Here is a 20,968-nt window from a genome sequence, read left to right on the forward strand (position 1 = left end):
TCACCCTAACCTGTGGATATTGAGAGACAAAAATCACAAGAAGGATGCTTAACTCCATTTATCTAAGCAGTTATTACCATATTAGATCACTATTTCAAATTTATTCTTTCACGACTCTTCTTCCAAAAACACTTCTGAGTTTGCCTAGGGTATATAAGAGCCACCACTATTTTAGACTATATCTTTGGCAAGTCCCAACAATTCATCAAGATCACACGATTGTTTGTGCACTTCTGCTGTACAACCCAGTTCATGTATTTCCTGAGAAACAGCTGCCACCACACAAGGATGATTAGTTACGCCTCATTAGCTTCCAGATTTATGGTGTCACAATGATAGTACTCTGTTCAACCTCAACACACAGTTACTTGGATAAAGGTGTGGTCAGACCCTTGAGACATCCGGAACTATTGTATACATTTAACTCTTCTGGGCTCTGGGAAGATTTGTTGGTTCTATTGAGTATCATTTGTCAATACAAACACATTAAATTACTTTCTTGAACTTAGTTTTAGTCTCTCTGAGGTAGCATGTTTTTCACTAGTCTACCTCCTGTCTTCCACAAAGAGCAGGCAGATGCTCAGTACAAGCAGTTTTGATACCCAATTTCCTGAATTTCTAAAAATGCTACTTAAATTCTGAAGCTGAAAAATGTACATCTGGGATTAAACAACTTCAGAGAGAAAGACAGTATCTTGCAGAACCAGATGAGTAAAAGGACCACAGTGTAACACCAGCCTGGCTGAACAGGTTTCTGATGTAACCCAAGTGAGGCCTCAAAGACCACCAGACTGAAAACGCAAAAAAGGAAAAGACTAGTCTTTCTCCTGGTTTTGCCTACAAGTTAGGCCTGGGGACATCCCACACTTCCCAGTCACCCCAGCACTCCTAGGCAAGCCTTTGCTCCGAGACCTCCCATCGCAGCTGCCTGCACAGCAAACCTGTAGCCAGAGAAGTATGACCTTGCTTGTCAGGCTGAAGTTTTTGCCTTACTTGGGGAGACACGGTGGCAGGACTAATTTTCAGTCAGATCAGCGAGTTGGTCCCACTCACTGACTGGATTCCTGTGTCGAGAGTTCACATGATGGAGTAGAAACAAGCCCACAGATGAAATGGAGACTCCGGCTGCATTTAACACACAGCTGATAACATCTAACTGCTTGGTGCTGCCAAAAGGCGAGGTCTCACTTTCTTGCCCCCACCCCAGCTCCTCCCTGCTTTGCTGCAAGCCACAGTCCCACCCCTTCCCATGCTTACAGCACTGGCACTCAATTCTTTCTGCAAGCTGATTTAGCTCACATAGGTCCCAGGAAGTCATTCCTGCTCATCTGTTTTACTCCCCTTCCAGAGAGATGATTCAACTCAAAGCGCTTCAAGTGAGAGCTAGGGCCAGCAAAGGAAGGAATGGGAATGTGAAGTCAAGAGGGAGGGGAGCCTCTCCCTTTAGAGAACAATTATGTCAGCTCAGCATCCCCAAACCATTCCTTCACACTGACTTCAGCCCAACTGAAACATACCAAGTGATGGGGAAGGGGCAGAGAAGAGTTAAGAACATATAAGGAGCTGTTTCAGCAAACCTAGAACTGTTTTTTTCAGCTACATCTGTATAAACCCCAGCTTATGACAGGAGTGACAAATCCGCCAACTGGCATGTAAATGGTGAGTGATAGCCCCAAAAGCTATGCTCATCAGCATCTAATCAATTAAGGTAATTATTATAGCCATAAAAAGCAAAAGGAGATTTTGGTGACATATGCTTTTGTGTTCAGATATAAGCAGTACAACTGCAAAGTTAAGCAATTTGAAAACAGCTGCTTAGAGCTTGAATGGGTACCAGCCCACTGTTAACTGAAAAATCAGCAGGAACCAGGTAGAGAGGGACAGTAGAACAGGTGACAGGCACCTTTCTGCCTTCAAGGGAGAAACAGAAGTGGTTTAAAAACATTAGGAGGGTGGAAGACAGAGAACAAAGTTTGTAACTGTTTCTAGAAAGGGATCTACAGGATTACCAACTACATTTGTGGGCATCCTCTGAGAACTGGGGCTGACAGCAATGATGTTATTTCCCTCCCAAAGCATCTGGATGACTGTTCTTCAGCCATTACAATTAGCAGATAGTTCAGTTTCACCTACATGGTCTCCATGCCAGCATTTGTGCATGAGATAAAGTACATATGTTTCAGGACTTGGGTTAAATCTGGGAATTTTGATGGAGGCATGATGGAAACTGAAGAATGAAAGTTTCACTTCTGCCTCAGGGACAGGCTGATAGTTCAGTGCACGTGTGAGTACATGAAGTTACTTCTGATGAATTTGTGAGTTACTTCTGTGAAAACTTTTTTCAAGTCAGTTTCTTTCAGCATAAGTTTTAAGTTTATCATGATCTTTCTACACTGGTTTTGGGATAAAGAGGCTGTGACAGTCAAGGAACTATACTCAAAAGGAATTTTTTTCGTACTAAATGTTTGACGTAGTATTCAAGAAATTCGTTCAAAAATGTACTAACTCACTGAACTCATTAGCATTATTTGATGTAAGCCTATTTTGTATCTGCTTTTTGACAGAGAAAAGATTTTATTCAGCAAAGAACAAGAATCTGTGTGAGCACTTGTGGGCAGAAACTAAGCCACGTCCTGGTATACAACTCTAAGAATATCTGATTGTTTGAAATTATGTTTTCCTTGTGTAACTTTTAAAATAATTACAGCAATTTTAGTAATATTTAGTTTACTCTCAGAAAAAAAAAATCATGTGTTTGCTAACAAGCTCTAGATGTCATCTTACTGTCTCAGGAGGAAACATTAAGCTTCTCAAATAAACTGCTGAAGAAAATAGAAGTTTGACATCTGTTCCTTTCCTGCTGCGATAGTAAGACTATTTTCATTTCAGCTCAAATTAGTTTGATCCATTAAAAATCAATAGCAAATAGAGAACACACATTTAAAGATCCTTCTTTAAATAATTCTAAACTAAATCTTTTAATCTGTCTTACAACTAGAGGTGAGGATGAAATCTACTAGTTTCAAAACTTTAATTTGAAGGCACATAAGTACAACAGTAACTGTGTTGCTGTACTTCCAACTTTTAAAGCATTAAGTCAGTTACACAGAAGACAAGTGGCCAAAGAGAAAACAGTGAACAGCTACTAATTTATACATAACAGCAGAGAAAGGTAAAAGCAAGGGCACTGAAGTCCAAGGATCGCTGGAGCTAGTGCTGGAATGCACTCTGCTTGGCACAGCACGGTGGTGAGTAACAGAACGGAGGAATTAGACACGTTCATGCCTGAGTAATCAAGTCATGACAGAAAGCTCTCAACTCTGTGAATATATTTGGTCTCAACATAACCCCACTGAGTCAGAGAGAAGATGTGCTGTATGTGGAATGCCATCGTGCTTTTGAGATTCTTCAAGTACAAAACCCAAGTGTAATTTCTTGCATTGGAGTTGGTTTGTATGATATGACTTTTTTCATTTGTTGGTTCCCATTCTGGCTTTGTGAGGAAAACTGTAAAGTTTCTGGAAAAAGGTGAGTAGTAATAGCAAATGAATTACCTGTCTTTGGTGGTCCAAATCTGCTTTATTACCAACTAGAATCATAGGAAACTCATCACGATCTTTCACTCTAAGGATTTGTCTCTGAAACTTATAAATTTCTTCAAAACTGTAAAAGAATAAAAGTAGAGCATCAGTGTACTAATTCACAGATTCTCAGGTTCTGCAAAAGTTCAGAAATGATGAGTCACCTATTTGGACTTGCCCTGCCATGACACACAAGCACAGACAGCTGCAGGCACTCCAGAGTCTGCTGTCACAGCATGACCAGTTAGAGAACCATTCAACACTCAAACTAAAAAAATCCTCAAATTAAAAGCCTGCTATGCACTGGGCTTAGGTGGGGCTGCAGGGTGAGCAGAATGCTTACTGTGCCCCTGCCCCCAGACCCAGAGGCCAGAGAATCAAGTAACCACAGTCCATTCTACAAATACTGACTTTGGAGTTCAACTCTAGCTAGAATATTCAAACTACAGCCTAGAGACCCTGCTGATCAATATTTCAGCTGGAAACATCCATAGCTACTTCTGGGAATTTTGGGGGATCAAAGATGGAAAGTTTTATTTCTTCAAAAACAGAAAAATGGCAGGGCTAAATGATCAGAAAGCTTTCCAGTTACCGACTAAGTTATACCAGGTACTGATGCTGTTCAAGCAGTAATGAACACTCCAGAAGTGTTTAAGGAAAGGGCAGCAAAGCAGAAAGCTTCTTCCAGGACAGTACATTAAACAAGCTAATTTTGGCCTAACAAGGATTTTTGGAGACTAAAGAAAGAAATCACTGCTTTCAAGTGAACACAGCTAAAGCTACATAGCTACATAAGGAGCTTCGGCACAGATGCTTGCAGACAATCACATCCCTTTGGAGCCTTCCTAGGCACTATATTTAATGCCAGGCATGTAATCTGAGGACATTTACACTTAGATTTCCCAATTAAAATTTAAAAGCAAGATGATCATCAGTAAGAAAGTTGCATTAAAAAAAAATGAGGTAGCCAGACACTTCATCCAAAGGTGAATTAGACCGAAGGTGTGCCACTAAGCACAGCTCCTCATGAACTTCTAAGAAGATATGTTTCATTTCCACTCTGCAGCTATTCAGTCAATTCATGGGAGCAAGCAGAGTGAACACTGCCTGCAGAAAAGTGCAGAGACATACCCTAAACTGGATATACCCATCCAGAAACCCAGAGCCAGGTACTTAATTTTGCACATGGCAAGGGGATGAATACCACAAATACCAGTCAATCCCAGAAAACTTTATATTCTGGACTGTAATAAAGTTCTTGAATAGAGCTGTCATGTTTTTGGTGCTTGTTTCCAGGTCCTCTATAGAAAGAGACAGACACTTTCAATAAGTGATTGGTTCAAAATTGGTTGTCATAAGTGCTGAAAGATTGTCACACCTAGAACCTAAGAGTGAATGCATACTTAATGCTTCTGTTTGAGATTATTTCAATTATGGATAATTTGAGAATAATTACGACTTGTTTGTCTTAACAACTTGACATCAGGCTTACCTTCCTCTATCTGTGACTGAGAAAACAAGCAGAAAACCTTCCCCTGTCCTCATGTATTGTTCACGCATTGCTCCAAATTCTTCTTGTCCTGCTGTATCCAAAACTGAACACAAGAAAAATATGGATTACTACATTTCATGTTCTTATCAACTGAGAAAAAAAAATAACTCCTAATAAGCCATTATTTAGAGCCCCTCCTGTACATCATAGCTAAACAGAAACCACTTTTCAAAGATACTCTGGATTTTTTGCTAATATTCCCAACAAGTTTTTGCACTGATTGAACAATTCAAGACCTACCAAACACACCGAACAACAAAAAATTTGAGGACTTCTGCTAATTCATGACCAGCTGAAACATCTGAAAAATGCTTAGAGATACAGCAGATGAGGTTTGGGAGCGTTGTTGGTTTGTCCTTAAAGAAATCACTGACAAGGGAGAACTGAAATTTTTAAAGCAAAGTGCTCATATTGCACTTGAGAGAGACAGCACACAACGGCCCAGAGATGTGTTTTTTCACTCCACCACGTCACCCAGGTAACTACCAGGAGTTATATAAACTCTCCCAGTTTTGCGGGCACTACAGCTTCAAACAATATCAAATTCAAAGAGCAATCCTTACACATAGGGCAGAAGCACTTCAAACCCTGGGTGTCTCATCAATAAAACAAAGCGAGGCAGCTCTTATCAGCCGTGCACTTACATAAAAAAAAAAAAAAAAACAAAACACATGCTGAGCAGTTGTTGAGTTGTAATTTGTAATTTCATTTGATGCCTGCAGATATAAACACAGGCACCGACAGCTCCAGGTTGTTAGACTGAACTTTAGCTGGGCTACTTACTGTCCAAGCGCGCAGCTCTCTCGTCTATCACACATTGCTTGGTGTAGGAGTCTTCAATCGTTGGGTCATAATCCGTAACAAAGTAGGACTGCAGAAAAGAAAACAAGTTTGTGTGTTAGACAAGCACATAAAAGGACACTTACCAAGGAAGATGCTAAAACTCTACGCTTGACAGCTTAGGGAAGATTTGCGTGTTTATTCACGTACAACCATTTGACACTTTATCCAAAGATAGCTGGTAATGGCTTTCCTATTCCTGGTAAATGCTCGTAAATCATAGAAATTACTAGCAGAGTCACTGAGTTTACTGGATTCCCACAGGATTTCTAGCATTTTCTAGACATTAGCGGTAGCTCCTAGAATTTCTCAGCAGGAATCCCTAGAAACTTAGTTACAAGAAACCTTAGAGCCCCTAGAAACTGAAAGTTTCTAAGGGCTCTCGTAACTAAGTTTCTCTGAACTTCTGGTAGGGTTTAGAAGTTCTTTGGAATTCTCAAAAGTTTCCAGGATTTCTTCCCCCTGTTTCCAGAGCCAGTAATTTCTAGGAAGTGCCAGGATTTTCCCAGCTGTTTCTAGAACTCTCTAGCAGTCTTACAACAATTTCTAGCAAGAGCTCCACGCAGCACAAGTGATACCTAGTTTGTTAGCTGAATAAAGTTTATTGGATCATTCTTGTTCCTAGGATTTATCTCCTGGTTTCAAATAACTTTAAGTCCACAAAGCCTCCAGAAAGACAACCCCTGAAAGCAGAATAAGCCACAAAATGCCCACGTTACCCACTGTTTGAGCACAAGGCACCACCAGATACTGCCAGCCTGTTGTTTATCACCCAAACTGCAGAGCAAAGCGCATTCTGGTACATCTCTCTAGAGACTGAGTGACCTGGTATTGAATACTGGGGTAACAATGCCATCTGAAGACAAGTTTAGATTTCAAAGGATGAATTTTTAGCTTGTGTGCAGTCATAGTTATCTTCACCTAAAACTAAAGCACATTGGCATAAGGAATCTGAACCCTGATCAAATTCCTTCTCCTCTGTGCTCCCAGCAGGCACTAAGGATGTGCACTACCCTGACTGTGCAGAACTGAAGGAGTACTACCTACATACATGATTCAGTTCCATAAGCCAGTAAGGAATTAGGAATGTTTTGAAACTACATAATGGCTTGTAGGAAGAAAAAAAGAGGGCTTTGTTCTTGCATTAAGAAGATAGCACCAAACCCAGGATGCAACTCCTTATTCATGTCAAAATTCATAGTTCTCACTGAAGCGTCTTTCCCATTGCACAAATTCGAAGATACCAACAAGACACCCCTCTGTTCCTCCAAACTTACCAAAGTCAAGTTAACAGACGTCATGGTAGGGAAAACAAAAAGGGGTAAAAATAAGGAAGAACTGAAATCACAGCACCAGCCCACCAACCTTCTCCAGACACATCACTGTCAGTGCAGAATACAGTTAACTCTGTTCTTTGCAGATGGTTTATTAATGTGGCTGTCTTTGTTCTTGTCCAGTTTCAGTTTGGAGCTGCCCATGAGGGCTGACTGCAGTACACTGTCCTGACTGCACCCAGCTGACCCCACCATTTGGACGTGTCCACACTAAGGTTTCTAGTTTAACAGCATGGACCTGGGTTCCCCAGCACAACTCATCAACTGAGCTGCAGCTGCCTTACTGGGAGAAACACATCACCAGTTGTAGCACACTCGGCCAGCTGTGTATACTATATATAACCTATGCTCACGTACCGCAACCCTCATGCACTTGGCCACAGGAAGAGTATGTACAGGTTGCTGTTCATCTATTCATTTAGATCTGGCACCACACTGAAAAACTGCTGACCCCCACAGCAGAGACACTGAACAGCTCCTTTGCATTTTAAGTAGACACCAGTAAACTGTCCTCTCAGGATACACCTACACAGCAGTCTCAGTTGCTTTGCACCCAGACTAAGCAATCTCCCACAACCCCACCCACACAAAACCAACCAACCAAACAAACAAAGAAAAAACCCAAACAACCCTCTACCCCGCCAAAAAAAATTCAAACAAGCCAACAAGCATGGGATCCTAAACACAGCACCCAAACTTCAGGATTGCCAGAAGTGCCTATCTGTAGACAGCAGAACATCTCATCACAGAATAAGCCACCAGAAGATGCTCTTCCAACTACAAGTCATCCCTTTACCTTGCTTCTGTGAAGACTGAAAGAGGAAAAAAACCTCAGCCTTCAAAACTGTTCTATTCTTTTGCCTGTATCCTTGGCTAAAACGTGCTACCAAGGAGCTTGAGAACAGACTTTCTGAGGAATGAATTTATGCAAACTATAAATTAGGTCTCAGTTCTGTGGCCTTTAACAATCTTCGAAAGATGGATGAGAAACTTATGTGAACATACAGTTGTATAAATAAAATTATTTACAGAATCTGACTTTAGAAGGGACGATCACAAGGAAGGGAATTTAAGTCCTATGTTTGATCAAGGAAACAGAAAGTGATACTTATAAAAAAGCATTAGGTGACTAAAACGTGGTGTCACTCAGTATATCTGGAAATTCAGGGTTCTGATTTGTAAGACAAAGCATGTACTCTGAAGTTACTCCCTGTACCCCTTCAGCTTCAGCTTTCATTTCTCCATCACGCAGAATTCAAAGTTACTGTCTGAACCTTTGCATCTATAAAACGGTAAAGTATGCCAGGTTTTAAATAAAAGAGAGAATTTGGAATCAATTTTTTTTACTCTCACGAACCGGTATTAGTAGAACACCTAAAGCAGCAAGTTTATATCCAACAAGGGCAATGTTTTTCACTAAGAGAGTTCAGAAAAGGAAAACCATAATAATCTCAGAGGAATTCTTTTTATTTTCCTCATTATCTGTCCAAGGGCCAAGAACTACAGCATATTCTGTAATCTCCAGGGTATTTCTATGATTCCCTCCACCCCTTTTAGTTTGTTGGTTTTTTTTTTAATTAAAAAAAACCAAACCACTACACACAAAGCAAGAATGCCAGATTAGGTAGAGAGACGTGGAACGTGGTTCCTCCCTCAAAAAAGGAAACAAGATTGAGTTGCCCTGATCCAGCATCAGCCACATCTCAAATTCAGAATGAGCAGATGTCAGAGCTCCCCCATTTAACAACTGCTCTTACAAGCATTTTCTTCCCTGCTATGGAGCTGCACTGCCAAATCTGCTGTCACAGCCACTACAGGAGAGGTTTGCATCGCACTTAGTGTTGTGGTTTACCTCCAGGCACTGGACAAGACTCATGTGCCTGAAACAGCTGCTGGTTTTGAAAGAGTTGCATTGGGACCATGTGCCACAGGACACATGACAACCACAGCCTGCAGGGTTTGTGCAGTCAGGGTTGATTTACAAAAATTAGATGTAGCAGACACAGTATTTATCAATTTGAGCAGAATGGACCGTACTGCTGCTGTTCAAGCAGTGTTTAAAGAATTAAGAAATGGCAGAGCATATCCTGAAACATCCCATGAGGCCATACATTTACTCCTGATTGACACCCTGCAACAGTGGCAAGGTGCCTGCACACCCAACAAGCCCAACACCAGCATAAGTAGCTTTGAAGAGGTCAAGGAGTTTGTGGCAGAACCGCTTAAAAGACTAACGGGAGCACAATTCCAGCAGACACAAACCACTGACAACCTACTGGTTTTAAACTGACGCCAAGTCTAGACAAACTAGAGGAGCAAGCACACACCAGAGTGCTGGATTACTCGGGCCTGCCTACTGCTGTCTCCTTTATGAAGGCTGTATGTGCAAGTCTTAACACCTCAGAGCAGTCGCCCTGCTGAACTACAGCAATACTGGAAGGCTGCAGTAGGTGTCTGGGATGGCAGCTGGTACAGAACACACCACACCACCCTTACAGACCAGGTTGTCAGACCTACTCTTCTAGGAGCAGTTGAGTTTCTATACGAGACGGAGGAGCCACGACTCATTCAGTTGGCTCCACTGCAGTTGGCCACTGCCTGCAGGAAATAATTAGAAGCAGCTAAATTTCTTCAAAGAAGATAGTAACTTGAACACACTCCTCTGTTACACCACTCCCTTAATCACTAGCAAAAATCAAGGCTCTTTCCACCCATCTCCTAGAAGGGAAACGAGAAGTCAAACCCAGTAGTCTCATCAACCATTCAATTTACCCAAAATATTACGCAACAGGTTTCTAGGTTTTCTCTTTCTAAGACTGCTGAGGCAATCAAGTCCAGAGATGGGAAAGCGTGCTGCCAAGGACACAAGTCCTTTTGCAGAGGGAAAAAAACAGAACAAAAACCCATCCCTACACTACCTACATCACTTATAGCTGGGCAACCCACCACCAAAATCCCTTCCTATACACACACTTATCTTAAAATGCTTTTCACACAATCTCCTGGCCTTTGCAGGAGTTCCTACTTGCAGTGCATAAAAGCAATGACACTACCATACAGATTACTGCTCTAGCAGTCTTTCTCCATTTAAGGCAACAACAATCCCTAAATCATTGTTCCAATCACTCAAGTCTTTTGGTAAGGAGAACATGTGAAAACCTGCTCTCTTCCCCCCTTTTTATGCTGCCTTTAATGCACATAGAGAAATTCCCCCATTGGCTGGACTTGCTTACGAACTCAAGTCCTGCTCCATACATTAATAAAAACAACTAAGTAAAGACACCCCAGTGCTGATTCACAGCTCAAATGCACCTTTTCTTATTTACTCTTCATAAAGTAATCAACAGTCCACAAACCAAAAAGCCATAGGACTACTTGCTCTTGCACTTTTATGTTTTAAAGGGGGAGAAAAGTAGGATGCCATCAATGGGAGGCTGCTCTAAGCTGCAGTCCAGAGGTTGGCTGCATAACATTCTTCCCTTTATCTTTACACAAAGCTTGAAGGACATGCAATGAAGGGGAGCCTAGCAGTGAAAGCTAAAGGAGTGGTACATGCCAAAATATATATTCATCCTTGCTGTCTTTATAGTCTCCAACTGTATTTACTAAACACACAAATAATGTTTCAAAGAGCCACTGGTTGCTTATTTAAATTTTTTCCACATGTTTAAGGTTTTGATTCCAACCCAGTGAAGGCAAGGAAATAGAAGGGTTTCCACCCTCCAGCTGAAGTTACAGACCAGCTCTGGATTTAAATAAGCATCTACAATTTGAGCATTGCAAATAGCCCAGAAATCCTTCCTACCTATAATTTGTATGCTAGAACTTAAAACAAACATGTTGGTCAATGCTACACACCAAAGCTTCAACTTTAGACTTGAGTACATTCCCAAAAAACTGAAATATAGGATCCCAAGACATCTCCTAGGCTGTGCTACTTGACAGAGTATTTCTTTTGGCAGTTTCTCCTATGACTACCTTTTGCAGTATCATCTCTTCCCTAGGTTTCACCTCATTTCCCCTGCACTTCACCAAGAACATGTCTGCACTTGACCCACTCACCCAAGCTGAAGCTCAATTCACTATCTGCAGTGGCACATCTTCATCATGGGCGTAGAACAAATAACAGTATCAGCTACAGCCCTAACACACATCATGCTGATAACATCAGAAATACTTAACCCAGAAAAAGACAAGAACCTGACCAAGTTCCCTTCATTTAAATGGGTATTGCTGGCTATCATTCCAATGGACAAAGTCAGCGCTATAGTTTAAGACCAGAACTCTCGTGCTCTGGCCAGTTAGTAGGGCCATAAATGAACATCTTTTTGGTTGGGGTACTTGGCTACACTGTAACAGCTTTCTCAGCCATGAATTAAGATCTGACTGCATATATCAGTTTGCAATCTTCACCGTTTCACCACCCATGAAATCTTCAGCCTCTGCCTTCAACCCTTCCACCTCGGAGGAGTGGCACAGCAGCCAAGTCTATACTAATGTGACCCCAGTGTCACACTGTGCCCTCCTCCAGACTGCAGAGGAGGTGACTGTTTCTAGAAGTTTTAATCTACATTCCTGTCCCAAAGGAGCAAACAGACAGGTTCTATGTCACCACAGACATGTTCCTAGAGGAAGGGTGGCAGTAACCTGTCGCCTTGCTCAAGCACTACACTGGCCCTGGTCCAGAGCTAACCTGCCCAGCAGAAGGGGTAATTAGGCAAAGCAGTGGTTCAGGCCTCAGCACCTCAAAAGATTAAAAGAACCACCTCCTTTCACAGTACAAAAGAGTCTCCTTAAATCATTTTTTCAGAATATTTGAGTTGGCTGGCTAGAAAACAAGGAAAACACACAGGAAAAAACTTTAATGGACTTCTGGAAGCAAACATAAACCCAGACTGCATTCCAGAATAAGGGAACAGACACAGCAAAACACACAAATTTAGCATTTTGCAAAGCCCCATGTACTTGGGTCACAGAAAAAAATAAACAAACTAAAAGCACACCACTGATCAGAGAGCCTCTGACAAGCCTGTTCCAACACTTAACATACACCTCTCCAAGGGCAGGTGGTTCACTAGGACCCAATATTTCTAGACAGGTCTAACTGGTTGTTGCTGGGGGAGCGGGAGGTGGATGCTGTTGGGGTTGATGACTGGAAGTGCCACCTCTGCAAAAGTTTTGTGCAGTGCCCAAGCCAGTACCAGAAGACGACTGCAGGAGCTACCCACAGCAACCCAGTACGATTTCAAGCAGAAGCACTCGAGATGGCATTTAGGTTGCTTTCCTGCCATAAACAGTCACACTTTATAGAATGAGATGAAGTATTTTGGTGTTGAACATTGCAGAGTATAGCAGACCAAATGTCTAGAATTATGCTGATAAAGACCAGACTGAAGAAATGCTGATTAAACCACTGGCTCATACTACAGAAGGCCAGGTGTATCATGCTCCAATCATCCCACATTCCTACAAATCTTAAAGAGTTTTTTTTTTCTTTTAATTATACAAACAGTAAGAACACCCATTCCTTTCTTCCAAAAAATATAAATTGAAAGATAGTCAGTTTGCAAGTAATCAGTGACGCTTCCCTCAATTTACACTACTTCCCACTGTTCTAATGTATACTGCTAGCGTTGTTATGACTATCCAGGGAAACAGATGTCATTTGTCACTACAATTACTGCCATTATCCAGTGATGTGAAACACTTAATTTCATGAACAGTGAAAATTGAGACACAGAGAGAAGAGCATTAAACTGAAGAAAGTTATAGTGAAAGACAGATGACATGAGCCATGTACAAGCTAAACCCTTTGGAAACTCATACACAGGTTGAAAAGTTTTTATTTGTTCCTGAAGAACTAGCAATACATATACATGTAATACCAAACTTGATGATTAATCAAATCTTAGTGGTTCTGTTAAAGAACAAAAGCATAATGGAAAATGCAAAGTTCTTGAATAATCCATGGCAGAGTGTATCCATTAAATTGCCCCCCTGCCAGCATACAGTTCAAAGACAGAAAAGAAAGTAGAACACAAAAATAAACACCTGCCTTGGTTAAGTATAGGTAAGTCTTCTCCTTAGCTTTTGACAATCCTTGCATTGCATGAAAAAGTTCTGCTTGGTCTGGAAACACTAAAAGTGTGAGTTAGGCAGATTATATGGCCACATACTCTTCTGTCTCTCCCTCTCCCCTTCCCTGTCCTTCCACAGACACTGATCATGGAGTGAGCACATCAGAAAAAGAAAACTACCAAGAAAACTGTGTTCAGTGTATGGGCACATTTAATGCACTTAGCTAAATATAACACAGCTCTTTTCTTTATGGACTTTGTTCTGCGCACTACTCAAAGTACCTAAAAACAAAACTAGCTTTGATTCCCTCACAGGTGTGGGGAAACATGAGCTAGAATGGAGGGAGCAAGGGGAGAAAAGATATGGAGGGTAAAGTGTCTTCAAGCTGAAGACTAACACAGATATCTAAATCTGCCTATGCACCTGTAATTTTTACATTTCCTAACTGAACACTTAAATTCTGTACCCCTAAATGCACTCATTTCCAATGTTGTTTCTCCAGACAGCCACATGCAAGGAAGTTTCAGATTTCATCCCTGGTTCAGCAGGACTGACTTGTGTTACAGATTTAAGAGCCCTGTTGGTTCTGGATCATCAACTTATTCTGCAGGAGTAAGTCTGCAGTGGACCAAGACTCCTCAATACGAAAGACTAAAATCAAACTGACTTTTGTGCACTGACAGGGAACATTCACCAGCTCTTACATCTTTCAACATGCCTAAAAAACTGTCTGCTAAGTTTTGCCATTCCCCTAATTGCTACTTATAATAAAGAAGCTTTACCTTCCCCAACCCCACTTGGGGTGCAGAAGCACAGGAAACAATTTCCCTTTTTCTCCCTCAAACTTGGGACTCGAGGCATGGTTGGCAAAACAACTTGGGTTTTATAGACTGAAATCTGGAGAGTGTGACTCCTAAACAGATAATTACAAGATTCAGTGAAAAAAAAAACAACTCTAAGAATAAACCCAGAGAGAGCAAACTCGCTTGGGGAAAAGAAAGTGTCTTTGAAACATAACTAAGGCAGCCTCTCAGTGTGTGTTCAAATCATAGAGGTTTAAAGAATACTCATTAAATTTACTTTGTTGAAAAGTTACATGCCTTTTTGCTAACATCCTGCCAAGCTTAAACACACCATTAGGGTAACTCTTTTAAAGAGATAATACACCCTCAATTTGATGACCTTAAATGTCTTTTCCAATCTAAAGGACTCTGTGATTCCAATTATGGGTACTGGTTACATGCACATAACACAAATACTGATGAGAGTAGGTTTTCTTTTAATATATATTTTGCAGTGCATGTGAACACCTTTTAAGATATTAACTTCCTAAAAAAACAGCAGATTGATACTTTTCAAAAACAGCTTTCACCTTTTAAACTGAATCTGCACTTTTGCTTACGTCTCCTTTCAGTTCCTAGCTTACAGCTCTCCCCACGGTACAGCAACTCAGCATTAGCAGCTCACCCAGCCTGTGAACATTTCCCTCCAATTAATAATTCTCAAATGTCTCAAAAATCAAACCACACCAAACGCCAAGTACACTCACACAGAGACCTGTTTAAGGCAATACATGCACTAAACTTTAGCCTCCTGAATACTTCCTGGTGGTGCAGTTTTCATGACTCAAGATCAGAGAATGTACACTTTCACTGTCTGTGAAGACTTCTTTGTAATGCCTTGAATTAATGTCTTTTAATGCCAGTAAGCACCTACAAAATTCTTTGAAGGCGGCTATGCAATTTCTCAAGTCGAAACACGTCTGACTGTAAAACGTTCTATACTGCAAGCATAGATGAGTCTTGATTTAATTTAATTTCATTTTTGCTTCACAGTAAGTATGTGCAGGAACTATGAACACACCAAGTACTTCACCCTCCTGATCTTAGCCACTTGTAATTCAAGGAATGTTTAAAATATTTGTGACATGTTATCTTTTCATCCATAAAGGTTTATCAGGTTTAGGCAGTTTTCAACCTAGCAGCTCACACAAGCTCTTCACAATGAAGTCAAGTTTTTATCTCAAGAAGCCAGTGATATTTTTGAAAATGTCTGATTTTAGGACTTTGTATTACCAGCTAATAGGGACTTCAGCTGTAGGAGAAAAGAAAGTAAGGTTGCTCAAAAAAATCCCCTGGTCAGGCAGAAGTTATAGAACACCTTTTCTCCTACACATGAAATCATTAGGATGCCTCAAGATATACAGTGTAATGCAAGAGATTTTGGTTTATAAACTTAAGTACCTTAACAGGAGAAGACAACTTACAGTTAATTAAAACAGCTCTTCAGTAACTTAGACCCAACTTATAACAGTCAGCAACAGTAGGTTGCTGGTGAGCAGCTCTGAGGAGACCCATATTTAGGGCATTTACAGTCTACTAAAAAAGAAGCCACTTCATAACTCCTTGAACAACACAAAGACCTGAAATGCAGATCAAAAACGTTCATTCCGTGGCAAAAAAACCTCTTGAGGAGAGTGCAAGTATTCACATCAACTCAGAACCTTTTAAACAGGTTCAAGTTGCAAACAAATTGCTTGTTAATTAAACTTTTCAGATTGTCTAGTTTAGGTTATGGACATTTGGAGCCATACAATTACATTAATGTAGTAACAAGTTCTTCTAGCCCAACAAGCCAGTAAAACAAAGCTGCACTCCAGCAACTCTACCTCTTATTTCACATTTTAAGTAGCTGGAAATGTTTGATCTCTGGGACTCCACGGCAAGCTAAGATCAAAAATTTCTGAAGTTAATACCTTTCTTATTCTGAAAGCAGGAATTAAAGATCCATTCTAGATAGTAAGAGCATTTTCCTACCCTTCTATTACATCTCAGATCTCTACAAAGCCAGGTGCCATTGTCAGTTGTGTAGGTTTGTAACAGCTCAGAAACAGATGTGGGCTTGGACCACAATTCATCAGAAAGAGTCAGGTAGAAAGCCTGAGGAAGGTAAATTCTCAACATTCTTCATCTTGAAACATTTTTTTAACATGGTGATACTGTCAGGTTAACTAGTCCATTACACCCAGAGCCTACAGTTTTCTGGAATGAGTCAAGTTAGGATTAAATATTTCTATGCTAGTATTTTACTGTACAGTTACACTACAGCAACCTCCTGCTAATGGAAGAGGGAGGTTTTATCATCCCCAGTTCTGGCATTCCACAATTACTCCCTGCTGCCTTCAGGACTATCAAGAGATCAGACAGTTCAAATTACCAGCCAAAAATTAAAGAAATTTCTCTCCTAAATACTAGCCATGCAAACCACTTCTATATGTCCAGGCACTTCAATAAAGTTCAAATCACTAGAAGATGCCTTTTCACCCAACTCTAATATACATAACTTTTTTAATCTATAATTTGTACATATATATATATATCTATATACAAAGTGCTGAACAGGGACTGAACTGAAAGAGTGAAAGTTTCCATAAGTTTTAATCATACCACTTATTCTGTTAAAAAGAAAAAGAGACACAGAATCTATCAGCACATAGGCAATCAAAAGTTGAGATGACTCCTTCAGAGCCAGTAACAAATCTTATTTCCACTGCCAGATTATGGTAGGCATTGATAGCAATGCACTAGTTCCTGTCCCATAGGGGGTTTTTTCAATTACCAGTAAATTCCATGAAATTTCTGAACACCAGCTTGGACAATATCCAACATAAAAACATTCAATTTCATTAGCAAAGTCTGGAGTGCTTTATTTTTCCAAGATTTGTTGACTGATCATTAGAAGCTAATTATTTAAGAAAAGGCTATAAAATAGCATTTATATCTAATAAGAACTATTGCGTCAAGAAGATAAGCACAGCTCTAATAGCTTTATTTGCCCAAATTACATATTTATTCAACTCCAACCTTTTGGCCTTAGATTAGACTGTCTAGACTAAATTTGCAGACTACAGACAATTACTATTATCTTTAAAGTCTTGAAAGTGTCATAAGCAGAAGCATCAGGAATGCTGAAATGACAGCTGTGTTATTTAGCCATCTATTTTCATTAGCAAGGCTAATAATGACTAGCCTTCCCCACAAATCCTCACCCAACTAAGTGAAACATACAGCAGTTATCCTGGAGCATGACAATTTCAAATGATAATTAAATAATTGCTTGCCAACCCATGAAATAATGGACTTCTTGAAAGTGTGTTAATCATTCAGGAGTGCCAGCATCTGAAGCTGCATGATGCACATATTATAATAGTAAAATGTGCAGCAAAACCAATTAAAATGAAAACATACTGGGTAACTTCCCCTTCGAAGAGGGTGTCTAAACAGCTTGCAGCTGTTTAGCAAGCTATCAACAAGAAGTTCATGCTAAAAAACTACAACAGCAATAACATACTAAATGCACACTTCTAACATGGCAGTTTCTTAAGTTTTCCACACACCACAATGACAGGGCATGAAAGCCACAGCAAACCAGTCTGACCAACCCAAGCACACGAGTCCCTCGCTGCAGTCCCACCCGCCGCGGCAGCTCAGCAGCCAGGAGTACCCAGGTATTTTCGCACGTCCATATCAGTCACCACACTCTATTCTAAGATGAAAATGTGCTTTCCGCCTCCTGAAACCATTTCTCAGAAGTTTGTGACTAAGCAGCAAAACCTCTGAAAGAAGGAGAATTTGTACTGGTCAATAAGTGGGGTTTTTTCCATGTGATCTGTACTTTCAGACTTGGTTGCTCTGAGTAGGGCCAGCACACAGGCTCCCACAGGGACCAGGAAGGAGAACAAAGCACCTACATGCCACTCACTCCCAAGTGCAGCAACAAGCTCCGTAACCTTAATGTCCCCTCCACAGAGTGAAGTTTTTCAAGAGATTCACATTTCAGTATCAGATTTTTAACCCAGACACACCAAGGAGAAGCACTCATAACCTTAACTTGGGATTTAGAGCCAAACAACGAAAAACTTGAGAGTATTTTTTACCTTGTCTCTAACCTAAGGTGTCAGGTTAACCCACCTAATTGTGAGAGTGAAAAGGAAGGAAGGGGATCTCTTCCAAGGTACGGCAGGCTGCGTCAGCCTTTCCACGCTAGGGACAGTGTGTTCAGACCTTCCTGGCACACAAGCAGTCCCTTTGTTTTGTTCAACTGTTCAGGCACAGTTTTCAACAGATCTGATTCTGACAGATAGGAAGAAAAAGAGTCCAGACTTGGTCATTGTCAACTGAACTTAGCAGAGCAATGTGGTGAGTTACTCCATCCGTGGAGCAAGACTGAGAAATCCTACCCCATCTCAGCAGAGAGTTACTAAACATAGATATTTCAGTGGGGCAGGCTGACCTGAAATCATGGTGAGGCATGATGGTCGTCAAAAAGCACAAGCATTTTAAACAGAGGCTATTCTCACAGATGTGGATGCTACCGCTTCATAAGTAATGGTTCAAATTAATACCACTGTTTTCAAAATTCCAGATTTCTGTAAGAATAAATATCAGAAATCAAATACACAGAGTGCAAAGAACCTGCAGTGTGGAGTTGTTTAACTGAAACAAAGCTTCAGCTGGACAAAACGCTTTGAAAAAAGTAATACTGAGTATTTTCCATCACAGATACCAGCAGAGTACAATGCTTTCCTTTCCAGATTAATCAGTGCTTGCAGGGAAGTTAAATCTTAATGTCCTTGAAGAATGTCTTCATAGACTCTCACTACCACCAGCAGCAGATTTCAAGATCAAAGGTTATTACTCCTTCCCATCTGACAACAGTGTAATTCAGCCTGGTTTTCTCATCAAGGGGTACAGCGCATCAGGACTGTTTACAATAGGATATGTAGCACTTCATTTCTGACTTTTCAGAAGCAAAGCCATGTATATTGGAACTTCTGCATTACAGACAGACAGCTGCAGTTCCTAGAAGAAATACATGAGATAACAGAGAATGTTTTATCCTAAATAGAAATAAAACCAAGAAATACCAAACAATCAGACTCATGGTTGGGAACGCTTAGAAATTACTGCTCTGTTTTTTGCATCAGCCTCCCACAAGTCAACCCAAATGTACTGTCCTCCGGTATCTCCAGCACCTGCATTTTATTTCCCTTTGAGGTCCATGCCCACGTCTGTGCTACACTGACATCCACAGCTCATGGCACAAGGTTGCTCACAATCAGTGAACTTGCTTTTAAATCAGCAAATCTGCAAACTACTACACGAAGTTTATGTGCAACCTAACATTTTCTGTGCACCTCCCCCAGAATCCATACTCACTTATGCTCAGCTGAAGAATATCAAATTGGGCAGTACCTATTTTACCCAAATTATTTTTACAGTGTGCATGAAGTCACATCAACATCAGAATTGCACAACAACCAAGAGGAAGATGCCCGGATGCCCCCCTCCCTTTTGCACCACCAAGCAAGTGGCTGCACACAAGCACACCCCAGCAGTGTCGCAGTCATGAAGCCAAGTCATTCACAACAGGAATATTTACTAGGGAGATTGACAGAAGCAAGTTCTTGAGTGGCATTATCCTCTCATTTAATCAAGACTTGAAAAGCACAATGTGACCAATATGGTTGCAACTTACATATGAGGAAATGTGCACATAGTCAAATTCCAGGAACCAGAAACTACCAAGTGGTTTTACAGTTGCTAATCCTGATATGTAAGTAAGATTTCATTGCACAAAACTGGTAATAAGCACTATCTTGCTAAAATTAGCTTGTTAGCTTATCTGCAGGGAAAAGGAAGAGATCCTAAGGCCCCAGTAAGCACAATTAAATGCTCTTAAGCAGTGCCAGAATTTTCAGCCACAGCAACTTCAGATTTTAAAGTCAAAAAGAGTGTCAAATGGAAATACATTTATGTTCTCAAATTTTAATAAAAATGCTTTTATCTTCAGTAGTCGGTCAACATATTTAAGCAAGCAACAATTTCCATCTAAAAAAAGCATATTTACCAGCAAAACATTTGGTTGTACTAAAACCAACCACAGTGTTTCTTCCCCTTCGCCTCTGCACCTGCGGGTGTAGTACCACTCTTACTCAGCATCACCCCAAATCACAGGGCAGGGAAACACGTAGGAAACTCAGAGGGAGTTTATTTTTTGCTTTGAATTATCATAGACATCACATGGAATAGAAAATGTTAGAGACAACTAACATTACTTAACATCTACAGCATTAACAAAGTTAATGTTAAGAATGTTCATGGAAAGACTGGACACGGCACTTCATGCCATGGTCTAGTTGTCAAGGTGGTCATCAGTCAAAGGCTGGGCTTGATGATCTCTGAGGTCTTTTCCAACCTAACTGATTTTCTGATTCCGTTAGATGAATATTTCACACGACCTTTGAGTTGGAAGACCTAAGCAGTTAGGTCTTAATCATGGCTTTTGTACTTTTAGAGACTGCATTATCTTAATAGCAAGGATTGTTTTACCCCATTGAGAATATAATTACTCCCAAACCATGTGCTGCTGTAACTAAAGCAAGAAAACCAAATGCATCTGCGGTGAGGGAGCATCCTCGTCCGATTAAAACCCAGAGACACAGCACGCCCAAGATGCACATTAGCAGACTCGTTCTCATGTCAAGACCTACTTCATACTACACGACGCCACAAACTAGTTTT

At 40.6% G+C, this 20,968-nt stretch overlaps 1 protein-coding gene across 1 annotated transcript in view; it reads right to left on the minus strand.

Annotated features, from left to right (window-relative positions):
• The window catches only part of RRAS2 (RAS related 2), a 48,922-nt gene that overhangs the window by 6,324 nt on the left and 21,630 nt on the right, over positions 1-20,968 (minus strand). Inside the window, exons 2-4 of the mRNA XM_027700852.1 lie at positions 5,917-6,004; positions 5,074-5,176; positions 3,555-3,663 (exon numbers count right to left, since the gene is read on the minus strand). Of these exons, the coding sequence (XP_027556653.1) occupies positions 3,555-3,663; positions 5,074-5,176; positions 5,917-6,004 (300 nt within the window). The remainder of the gene's footprint in view (positions 1-3,554; positions 3,664-5,073; positions 5,177-5,916; positions 6,005-20,968) is intronic.

The sequence above is a fragment of the Neopelma chrysocephalum genome, unplaced genomic scaffold (assembly GCF_003984885.1).
Source record: "Neopelma chrysocephalum unplaced genomic scaffold, ASM398488v2 Primary Assembly neopelma1_24, whole genome shotgun sequence".
Lineage (NCBI taxonomy): Eukaryota > Metazoa > Chordata > Aves > Passeriformes > Pipridae > Neopelma > Neopelma chrysocephalum.